The following is a 12193-nucleotide window of genomic DNA, read 5'->3' on the forward strand; positions in this document are numbered from 1 at the left end:
TTTAAGTATAGATGATACTTAAAATAAGTACTTAAAATAAGATAGTAATAAAAGCCAGAAGCAGAGTAACTCCACGACATTGAGCGCAATCTTCTGACATTATTTATTTAAAGAGACTAGTAAATATTACTAGTAACTACTAGTAAAAAATCATATAAAAGAGACAGAAGAATTTTTAAATGTAATAATAATGGCGGCATATATTCTTGGATTACATTCTGCTTCTTATAGAAACGTGCTTATAATAACATAGAACATGACTGAAAGAACCATTCCTTCTCATAGCTTTGTGATAAAGTATAAGGCCAAAGTCATAGTCTCAATGGCTGGTTAGCACCACATAGGACAAATGATGCATCTTTGATCTTACTTAACAATAGTATAAATTAGTATAAATAGTATATCCTCCTGGTTCCTGGGGTGAGAGAGAGGAAGAAAACTGCATGGAGAATTGACTGGGTCCAAGTAACAGCATCATAACCACTTGGAAAAATGATTCCATAAGACACAATTTCATGACTGATAATCACAATTCTCACACATGAAACAAAACATAAATCATACATTCACTTTTACAATACAAGGCTTTCATCTGACCTAACTCTCAGATATGTAATCTAAACAAACAAAACTAAAGCAAAAGAAAAGCTCAAATAATAATAAGTATAGTATGTGCAAACATATACATACCTAATATTTAAAGGAGTTTTAAATTCTATGCTATAGGTCCAGTTATCTAAGGAAATCCATCTGTAGTTAAGGTCATTAAATCTGTAGTAAGGATCCTGTTGATATAAAGTAAAAATTATGGTAAGCAGCTAAATATGCAACAATAAGTCCATAAAATAAATTACTAACAGTAGCTATTGATCACCTAAAAATCAGTGAACTCTTGGCATAGCAGTATAAAGAGGTCAGTTAGATCATTAGCACAAAAAATGTGGGGGGTAGGAGCTGTGGGTATAGCCCAGTGGCAGAGCACTTGCCTAGCACACAAGGAGGCCCTGAGTTTGGTCCCCAATACCACAAAACAAAAATAAAAATATGCAGGAAAAATTCCAACAAAATAGCTAAAATGAAAGAGTTCTGAGAATAACCAATATAGTTTCATTAGCAAAGAACGTGTGGAGATTAAGATTGGCTGCCTTTGTTAAAACCAGACACAGAGTCTCAAGATTATTGGCAGAGAATGGAAGGCAGAAGTGGTTGTACCCATCTGTCATGGCCCTGTATTTCTTTTCATGTTGCACTCTCTACTACCCCAGCTGGCCTCTAGGGGGAATAATTCTCCTTTACTATTTTAGCCTTTCCAAAGTTATTTTTCACTTGGCTTCACTAAAGCACAGAAAAGATCTTTGTAGAGAATACACAGGCAGCACACATACTTCAGTGCTTACAAACATCAGGTTTCCTGTATTACCTTACACCAGGTCAGCAAACTGTAATCCACAGGCCAAATGCAGCTCACTGCCTGTTTTTGTGTGACCAGTGAGCTAAGAATGACCATGTACTCATAAGTAAAATTTTTCATGCCACCATGGCAGAGTTGAGTAGACATGACAGAGACCAGATGCCCCCAAAGCCTAACATGTTTAGTATCTACCCCTTTACGAGAAATGTCAGCCACCCTGCCATGGATGACTGGCTACCTAGGCATTTACAGATCTTGTTCCATTTGAGTGTACAGCCTCAAGTCCTCCCTTTAAACATCCCCAGGTCTTTCTTCTCCTACCCATTTTCTACCCTTTACCTTTCACAGAAGGGCTACCAGGCAGGATGCAGAATGGAATGCAGTAGTGAAGCTTTCTGGTTCATCTGTGAACATCTCTATGGCTGCAGAGAAAGAAACAATGCAGACCTAGAGGAGTTTCCTCCTCCTTGCAGCACAGGGACAAGGGTTACTTCCTTAGGGACTGCAACTCCCCATGGAGAAGCAAATGCCAGCCTCTAAGTTCCAAAGAGGTAAGCTAGATCAGCAACTTAAGCTGGCAATGTCCAGCAGTGGGCTGGGTCACCAGCCCATAAGAGACACTACTGTATCATCAGGGTGTATTATGATCAAGAAAGCTATCTGTCACATACTGCTCCTTATGTGAAGAAAGACTGTGATAAGCTACCAGAAGAGGAAGTAATTGGTGAAATTTAATAACAACGGATAATCACCAAACTTAAATTCTAGTTGATGGTAAGGTCTTGTTCTGTTAAATGGTGTCACCAGACCCAGTCAACTTGCCTGTTTCTGCTCTGCCCACACACAGAACTCAGCCTGGAATAAATATTTAAGGATACAGGCTTGAAGAAGGATGTAATTATTAGCTTGACCAAGCATCTCCACTCAGCCCTATTTATAACTTTACACTGTGGACTTAGTTCAATACAGTTAAAAATACCATAACAAGGAAAGTGTGAGGACAACTCAGCCACAACACTTCAACTCACCAAGCCTGGGGCTGGCTGGCCATCTGGGCTACCAGAGCTCGAGTCCCCTTCCTGTCTCCCAGCTACTTGCGGGAAGCTGTGTGCTGAGTTTAAGGAAGCAATCTTCCTTTACATAAACAGAATTTACAGGTTAAAATTTTTTTCTGACTTAAAAGGACCCAATCTGAGAAATCTTCATTACCATCTTATTCCAAATATATGATATTCTGAATGTTCAACAAAAATTATAGGAGACCATGTTTTGGTCTGACTCCCAACAAACAAGACCAAACCAAAATGGAGTCACTCATGCTACATGCCACATAATCAAACAAACTTTAAGGACACAGGTAGATTCCCCAATTAGGCCAGTTTCTCCAGAAAAAGAGAAGATTCTTGTCCACCCAATCTGTGTAATAATGAAGTCCTCATTGCTTTAACCCTTGCAAGAAAAGTAACCTAATGTTAACTCATCAGTTTTTCCTGTCTGATGCCTTGTTCTCATCTTAAAACCTACTGTTCTGCCATTGTCTAATGGGAGCTCACATTCTACCTTAAAGAATGGAGGGTGCTCTGGTTCATGAACCTTAACAAAAACTAATTCTATTTTGACTAAATTTGTTGTTATAATTTTGCCTTTCAACATGGACATGACAAAACCATGGAGGCAGTAAGTGGATCAGTAGTTACCAGGAGTTGGGGAAGGAAGGACGAATAGGTGGTGTGCAAAGCATTTTTAGGACAATGAGACTATTCCATGTGATTCTACAGTAGCAGAAATATACCATTACATAATTATCCAATCCATAGACTGTACAACCCAGACTGTACACCAGTGTAAAGTGTGAACTCTGGGTAATAATGGCATGTCAGTGCTGGTTCCCTGGCCGTAGCAAACATGCCACTCTGGTAGAAGATGTGGACTACAAGAAGACTGTTATGTGCATGAACTCTACTTTCCATTCAATTTTGCCATGAACCTACAACTGTTCTAAAAAACAAAATCTATTCAACTATTTGTTCTTAATAAGGAGAAATGCTGTACCAAAAAAGGTGCAGAGACTTATAATTACTCTAAATGCCAATCAACCAAGTTAATTTGGTTCCAGATTGACCTGAGCCTATTTGAATCATATTAAAATTCTGAGTCCTATTTAAAGCAAACAGCTGCCAGGCACCAGTGGCTCATGCCCTTAATTCTAGCTACTTGGGAGGCTGAGATCAGGAGGATCGTGATTTGAAGCCAGCCTGAGCAAGAAGTTCAAGAGACTCCATCTCCAAAATAATCAGAGCAAAATGGACTAGAGGTGTGGGTCAAGTGGTAGAGTACTTTCTTTGCAAGTGCAAAGCTCTGAGTTCAAACCCCAGTCCCCACCAAAAAACAAATAAATACATAAATAAGTAAAATAATGCAAACAGCAGCTCAGGGTTACTTCTCATGACTGAGGATTCCTGTAAATCACTAAGTAATTAAGTAAGACTAATAATGTCATTATTTGTTGACCATTTACTATAGTATCAGCCTTCAAGGTGAACACTCAGATATTTCTATCTTCATAATAAACATGTACAGTTAATATCATTTTGTAAAGAAACTAAAGGTGAAGTAATTTTTCTGAGGTCCCAAAACTAAGCTGAAGTAATTCAGTAAAGACACCAACTTGTGCAACACAAAGTCTGTGTTCTTTCAACTTCCTCCAGTATCTCCTGCCACATATACTTACATTTTTATGCTGGATGATATCTGCAATGGTAATAGCAATACTAAAAGTTACTGCCTGTGATCCTACTGTCAGTCCTATTATTACTCCCATCTACTAACAGTTCAAAGTTCAGAGTCAAATGGCTATTAAATGGTGAAGCACAGACTCAGACCTAAAAAATCTGGCTCAGCAACCACACATTTAATCATTTCCCAGTTCTGGAAGGCATGTCACAAACACCACCAGTAGTTGCAATGTCAGTACTACTTATAAAGCAAAAACCATGAGATGTGTCACCTGTGTGCCTGAGTTAGTTTTGTATAGCTGATACCCTATTTACCTACATCAACAAACCATGTGCCGTCAGAGCACACAGGACCGGTCTCATTTTCTCAGTAAACTTCTGGGCTACTTTCATTACCTTTTCGTATAGACAGACTACATCAGCAGGTGGAGTTTTTTCATCAGCAGGTGAAGTTCTGCTTTACTCCAACACCTGACTTTACCCTGGATATAACTACTTCAGACAGAGTTAAATAGAGAAAGGCTTTATAACTGGTTCATTTTACAGATAAGAAAAGTAGACAATATATCAATTATTATGATACATTGATACTTGGTAAAACCCTAATTTATAAAAAGCAAGAAAATGATCATTCAGAATAGTGGTGCTATAGATTATTTATTTCTTATTTATTTTGGTGGTACTGGGAATTGAATTCAGGGCCTTGTGCTTGCAAGTGCACTGACACTTGAGCCATACCTCCACCTGATTATTTCAGGTTATTTTTTTTGCCCAGGCCAGACTGGAATCACAATCCTCCTACTATGCCTCCCATGTAGCTGGATTACAGATATGTGGTTTATTTGTTGAGATGGAGGTCTCACTAACTTGGCTTTGAACTTCAGTCCTCCTGATCTCTGCCTCCTGAGTAGATGGAATTATAGGCATGAGCCATCAAGCTGAGCATTAATAGTGTGAATCTTAAATGCCTCTGCCAATGTCCATATTGTGCAGTCTTGGTCTCCAGCATGGAAGGGAACTGGTGAACAAGAAGAAAGGAATAGAAGGATATTTGCTTTTGATTACAAATCCTGCATTTAAATATCTTTTTACCATTTACATTTTTTTATCTATTTCTTAGTCATTAAAATTAACTGACCTCTATTTGAAAAAAGAAAACAATAAGTTAGGTTGATAGCAATAGAAAGGACTAGGAGAAAATACACAACAGATAATATGTATGTACTATGTTTGTAGTATAGTCTTCTACAAATAAAACACTATATGTTATAAGGTGGTGTAGACTGGCTCTGTGAGATCTAGAACCTAAAAATATAAGAGGTGAGATGAGAAAAAAAAATGTTACCAAGATTCTGGGCTTAGTTCACTAATGAAGTATTTGTGTTTCATTAGAAATAGGCACAACAAGGGCTGGCAGAGTGGCTCAAGTGGTAGAGCGCCTGCCTAGCAAGCGTGAGGCCCTGAGTTCAAATCCCAGTTCTGCCAAAAAAAAATCACTAAAAAGAAATTCATATGCATACCGAAAAATTCAAGCAGTACAGAGAAATAGGCACAACAAGAGTAACTAAGGATTGTGAGGATGGTGATAGAGCTATTTGGATATACTGAGATTCATATGCCACCAGGTAAGAGTGTAGCAATATTTCCAGCTGCAAATTAGGAAAGAGGTAGTGGGCAAAAGAAAAGCCATTGAGCAATTAGGACACAGAGACTAAGATAAATAGGCTTCAAAGAGGCAGAAATGATGTGTGGGTTAGCCTTCAGGAAATGCTTGCGTTTACTAAATGCGGATACTTTTGGTGGTATATTTGGAACAATAGTATATTGTGCTCTGTCCCTCTTATTTTTATTGGACATTTTAAAACTAAAACAATAATTGTTTGCTTTCTTAACTACTTATTCATCCTGCCAATAGGCACCAGGAGATGGTGGGAATAATCTCTGGGTATGAATCCTTGCTCCACCATTTTTTGGATATGTGATCCTGGTCAATAATCTCTCTGAATCTCAGTCAATGAGAATAACTATGGTTTTGTTTGTTTGTTTGTTTGTTTGTTTTGCAAGGCTACAGTGGAAATCAGATGACCAAGTATACTGAAAGGCCAAGAATAGTACAATGAATACAGAAGATATCAAACACATATTATATGATAATGAATTCTATTTTCTAGGTTGCCTATGTAGTAAGAACTAGCCAGCACCCACCTAAAAATTCAACCCTCCAATGTCCTTTGGTTTTTGGTTTTCACCTATATTTTTAACTATAGATTTTGAAGAATATGACTGGAGTTTGAACTCAGGGCCTCATTTCTTGCTAGGCAGATGCTCTTACGTCTTGAACCCACTCTACGCTATAAATTATTCTGAATTAACATTTATAGACATAAGTACAAAAAGATAATTTCTATATATCTGAAATGAAAAAGTAGCTTACAAAATTATCTTAGGAAATGATTTCATTTTTATATCATTTTGTATTTGTATATAGTTACAAAAGATCTGGAAAGATAAACACAAAATATTTTACAGTGGTTACTTCTGCTTTACAGATGCTTTTTATTGATTTTTATTTCTTTGTATTTTCTGCGTTTTTGTCCAATGAACATTATACTTTCATAATACTTTTTAAGAGATTAAAAGAAAGGGAATAAGAAAATTATATTGGTATATGTGAATTTAGTGCATGAAAAAAGTAATATTTTATATCAATGGACAAAAAAGGACTGTTCAAATCATGGGATATAAACAACCTGTTAGCCATTTGAAAAAGCACTCAAATGGACCAAAATTGTAATGATAAATAAAGAACAAAGAGCCAGGCACTAAGGCTCACACCTGTAATCTTTGGTGCTTGGGAGGCTGAGATCAGGAAGATCACAGTTTATGGCCAACCTGGGCAAACAGTTCAAGAGACTCTATCTCCAAAGAAAAATGGACTGGAGGTGTGGCTCAAGTGGTAGAGTGCCTGCTTTGCAAGTGTGAATCCCTGAGTTCAAACCTCAGTCCCACCAAAAAAATAAAAAAAGAAAAGAAAAAGGAATCAGGGCTGGGGATGTAGCTCAGTGGCAGTGCACTGCCTGGCATGCACAAGACTCTGGGTTCCAAAAAAAGGAGTCATAAAAATACTTGGGGTCAGGGTAGATGATTTCTAAGCATACTACATGTTATGGATAGGATGTGATTCATCTCCCAAAGCTTCATGTGCTGGAAGCATGGTCCCCAGCTTGAAGATGTTGAGAGGTGGTGGGGCCTTTAAGAGGTGGGGCCTGGTAGGAGGTTGCTCCTGACTCCCTCATCATGCACTCTTTCCTTCTCATGCACCCTACCAGATTGTGAAATAGCCAGCAGGACGCACCCTACCAGATTGTGAAATAGCCAGCAGGACGTTTGCAAGAGCCAGCACTATGCCTTTCAAATTGTCAGCCTCCAAAATGGTGAGCTAAATAAAACTCTTTTCTTTACTTAGCCTCTAGTATTTCATTACAGTAATGGAAAATGGACTAATGCACTATCAAAGACAGAAACAACCAAAAAAGAAAAACACCTTAAAGGATTTCAATACATAAAACTCTAAGACACCTATTTGACAAAATACATCATTTATAAATGCTAAATTTTTGAAAATATGTAGCAAGAGGTCTTAAAATCTATATTTAAAAGATGACTAGCCAGTGGAAAAATAAAGAATATGGATAAGTCACCCCCAAATCACCACTGAGCATATGAAATAAACATAGCAAATTTATTTACCCTCACTAGAAAATAAATTGGGTTTCTTACAATTGTTCTTTTAAATAATAGTCATATGTAGCACCTAAAATAAGCACTCTAATAAAATGATGACAGGAGTGCACAATTAGTACAACTTTTATGAGGAGCAACTTAGAAATTCATGTAAGAACTGGAAAATTAAATACCCTTCCACTTCTAAATATTTGCGTAAGAAATTAAGGATGGGGCTAGCTGAGTGACTCAAGTGGTAGAGTGCCTGCCTAGCAAGCGTGAGGCCCTGAATTCAAACCCCAATGCCACCAAAAAAAAAAAAAAAGAAAGAAATTAAAGGTGTACACTAAAATTTAGTTTAAAGGATCATCGAAAAAAACAAAAACAGGGTCAAATCTAACCATCCAATAATAAGTGACTGATACAAGTGACAGAACATGTGTGTAGTAGTGGAAAGAAGAGCCACTAAGCCTGGGTTGTAAAAATATGTTTATTGCATGCAAGAGTGCTACAAAAGTTAAATATAAAAAGTTGCTAAACTGTATATCTAAATATTTATAAATGTGTGTGCCGAGAAAATTTCACAATGGATATAATATATTTTTAAATTTTAATAGTGGTTATCTCTGAAAGCCAGTTTCCAACTCTTCTTTTTTATCTGTACCTTCTAATTTTGGCACACTTTAGAAAAAAAAAAGAAGCTTTTCAAAACTCACATCAGTAAGAAATCACATAGGAAAGCTGAGAACATTCCTGACAAAAGTCTCATCTTATGTAATTAATTAGGCTTTTTGTCTCACTATATTACCTCTCGAAAACTAAGAACTTGAATCCAACTCATTTCCTTTTTTTCCCTAATTCCTATTAGTGCCTGGCATAACAGTAAGCTAAATAAATAACAGGGGGCAAAAGGCTTTCCAAGACACCTGTTGGACACAGAAAATCACACCCTAAAGTACAGCAAAGGTCGACCTGATGTTCTCCACCTCTCCTCCACCTCCCCACTTCATCCCTGTCCCCATTTCTCTCCCCTCTTTGCCTCTCAAAACATAAGGTCTTTCTCTGCAGTTCCCCTCTTGACCTAAAGACTAGATCTTCCAAAAGATTAACTAGGAGGGAAAAAGAACAGAATTTGCAGGACACTCAGAGCCCTGGCAAACTTAGTACCAGACTAGTCATTGTTCTTTGGGTCGGGTCCATTCATCTCCCCTAAAACTCATTTACTCTTCCTTTAAAACTGTCTGAAGTCCTCACTTTCCACTCCCCCATGAAGAGCTTCAAACATCTGGCCTCTTTGAATTCCATACTTTGTGTGATACTCATTTGCTTACATGATAAAATTTGTATGAATTTTCTACTATCAATCTGTCAATTTGTCAGTCTCCCTTACAGACTGTAAGGGAGTGGAAAGAAAGTTCCTTTTACCCCTACACACATAGGTTTAGCGATTCTTTACCGGAAACTGAGACAGTCACCTATGAAACAGCCAAAGTTGGTCGCAGAGCGTCTCAGTAAATACAAATTCCATCGACTGTCAATTCAGATCAAAAATCTGGAAATTTTCCTTGACTCCTCTGTCTCTTACTCCTTACATTCAATCCATCAACAGATCCAACTGAACAATTCCTGTTGGTTCTACATTTAAAATGTGTTCTCACAAGACCTCTCACCATTTTAATGTTACCAACCACCCTGCTTCAAGCCAGAAATCGTTTCCTGTCCACAGAACTGCAACAGTCCTCTAGCTGCTCTCATGCTTCCATTCTCAAGCACCGTAGTCTTCACACAACAGTAGAGTGACGTTTTAAAAGACAAATCTAATGCCACTCCAAGTTCAAAGTCCTCAATAGCTTCCCATCACATGTATAATAAAATCAAAGCGCTTCCCATGGCTTACAAGCCGTTGGTGATCTACTGTTTGTTTGAATTCATCTTCCTGTCCATGGCTCACAGGGTTCCAGACACTTTGGTCTGCTTAATGTTCCTGGAAACTGTTAGGCAAGTCCTCATTTCAGGGCCTGTCCCGTCCCTACTTGATTTCCTCTGTGTTAGGAATGTAAGAAAGTTCTCTGCTTAGAGGTAACCAGGTCAAAATAGCTATCTTTATTCACTTTAAAAAAATCCTTTTCAATCAGACCTCACCTTCTCATCTCTTTAGCTTGCTTTGCTTTGTTTTTCTTCAATGTACCACATGTCATCATATATTTATTAATATGGTAATTTTCTTATCTATTAATTTGGTAATTGGGACAAGTCTGTGTCTTGTTTGTTTTTGTCTGTTTTTCACCACTTCATTTCAAACACGTAGAATACTGCCTGCTATATCAGAAGTAATGATGAAATACTTATAAGATAATTAAGTGAATGAGTAAATGAATGAATGACTTAGCCAGGCTATCTTTCAAGTATAGTATGAACACAGCTTTTGGCCCAGTGCTGGAAATAAACAATAGAATGTTTCCTGAGGTCAACACCAAAAAGCAACAATATAATAAAGCAAGAGGGACAACAATAACATATCACTCAAAATGACACGGATGTTAATGATTATTCTCAATGGGTCTTGGCTCCCTAACTACTAAAAACCTACCCATCTCTTAGCCCACCACCACTGAAGGCTCAGATACACCTTATTCAAACTTAGTTTTTCTAAGAATCTTTGTGAAGACAGTACAGAGTCATTTAAATTACTCCCATGAGAAAAGGTCAGTTATTTCATAGTATGAGCAACCTTTCTCATTAAGTTGTAGCCAAATATTTGTTCTTGATATGTAGCCCTATAATATGGGACAATAATTGACTTCTTATTGGCTTAGTTCAGTTAATAGAATGAGGCAAAGAGTGACCATGAAGAATAAACACAGGCACTCTCAAAGCAGGTGCAAGTGAAGAAGTCTCAGGTCTGTGGGCTATGTCACATGGAGTTTGTTAATGAAAAATAAAGTGCTGGGGGTGAGAGGGTGGGAGAAGGAGGCAGGGGAGAGAAATGACCCAAACAATGTACACACATGTGAATAAATGAATAATAAAAAATAAAATAAATGAATAAACAAAATTAAAAAAAGAAAAAGAAAGAAGTTAAAAAATACGTGCTTATTGTCATTTACCACACTCACATTTTTTCTGCTATGTACCTTGAAAAAAATTAATGAGTACCACATCAAAAACTTTGCATAACGCTTTTGGACTGTCCAATCATTAAAGTAAAGTGGAAGATACTCCTGACAATCAACCACCATGCTTCAAAAATACCTGAGTTCTCAAAACACCATGATAAGCAGAACATAGAATAAAATTCAAGGCTATAGAGTCAGAGCCACCTGCGTTAGAATTCTATTTCGATCACCTTAGTTTCGGTGTGGTTTTGGTTGTGTTCTCAAACTCTTCTGGGCTCCATAACTCCATGTCATCATGAAATCAAGATAAGAACACCTGCTATTTAGAGGTGGTAAGAGGATTGGGAGGGACAATGCATGCCTCCCACCAAAGCGTCAAGTACAAGTACATCTTATCCGAGCAAAATGTACATTTACTCACCCAGCCAACCTTAAAAACTATCTAGGCTTTAGGGCTGGGTGTGTAGCTCAGTGGTACAAAGTGTGCTCAGCACACACAAGGCCATGGGTTCCATCCCCAGCACAGCACCCCCCAAAAAATAAATATTTAGGCTTTTCACCAGCAGACAAACCCAGTTTGACTTTTGCAGGTCTCATTCTTATCAACACCAAATCTAATTCCCCTGAAGTTTTAAAAAGCGAAAATTAGAAACCGAGAAAATTATTCTCCATAGAGATGTGATTTGGCCAAAGGTTATTGTTCCCTGCAAGCGTCCAGGTGATTTAAACTGTAACCTCCCGCCTGTGCCTGTCAGTGACGTGTCTTCTGCCTAACGCTTCAGCCAAGAACCATGGCCGTAGATAAACTGCTGGTAGAAACAACGGTTCCTGCCTCTAAACTTCCTTCCGCTTTCCAGAGTCACTGATGTCCCAGCCCGGGTCGGTCAGTCTCCATCCCGCCTGTGCGGCGGGAGCCGGGGGCACGGGTCGGCGCACACCGTACCTGGATCAGCCCCTGCTGCAACAGGGCGCTGTGCACGCAGCCAGGAACCATCCCGGGCAGCTCCAGGGAGCCGTTCCCGCTGCGGACCCTCCACTCTCCTCGCAAGCTGTAGCTGCGCGTCCCGGCCACCGAGGCCACCAAGACCGCTGAGCACATTGTGAGCAGCAGGAGCAGGTGGACACGCATCTCGGGGGCCGGCGCCACGGAGACCCGACGGAAGGATCGCAGCACTGCAGGGGACCCGAGGGGAGGGGAAGCCACCGGT

General features: G+C 38.7%; 1 protein-coding gene and 1 non-coding gene across 2 annotated transcripts in view; one reads left to right on the plus strand and one right to left on the minus strand.

Annotated features, from left to right (window-relative positions):
• Positions 1 to 12114, minus strand: part of Manba (mannosidase beta) — an 88302-nt gene extending 76188 nt beyond the window's left edge. The window contains exons 1-2 of the mRNA XM_020158587.2: positions 11929 to 12114; positions 691 to 785 (exon numbers count right to left, since the gene is read on the minus strand). Coding sequence (XP_020014176.1) covers positions 691 to 785; positions 11929 to 12114 — 281 coding nt within the window. The remainder of the gene's footprint in view (positions 1 to 690; positions 786 to 11928) is intronic.
• Trnaa-agc (transfer RNA alanine (anticodon AGC)) lies at positions 5559 to 5631 on the plus strand. Its single transcript has one exon. It is a non-coding gene; the product is annotated as a tRNA-Ala (tRNA).
• Positions 12115 to 12193: the final 79 nt, after the last annotated feature.

This window comes from Castor canadensis, chromosome 9, assembly GCF_047511655.1.
Source record: "Castor canadensis chromosome 9, mCasCan1.hap1v2, whole genome shotgun sequence".
NCBI classification, from domain to species: domain Eukaryota; kingdom Metazoa; phylum Chordata; class Mammalia; order Rodentia; family Castoridae; genus Castor; species Castor canadensis.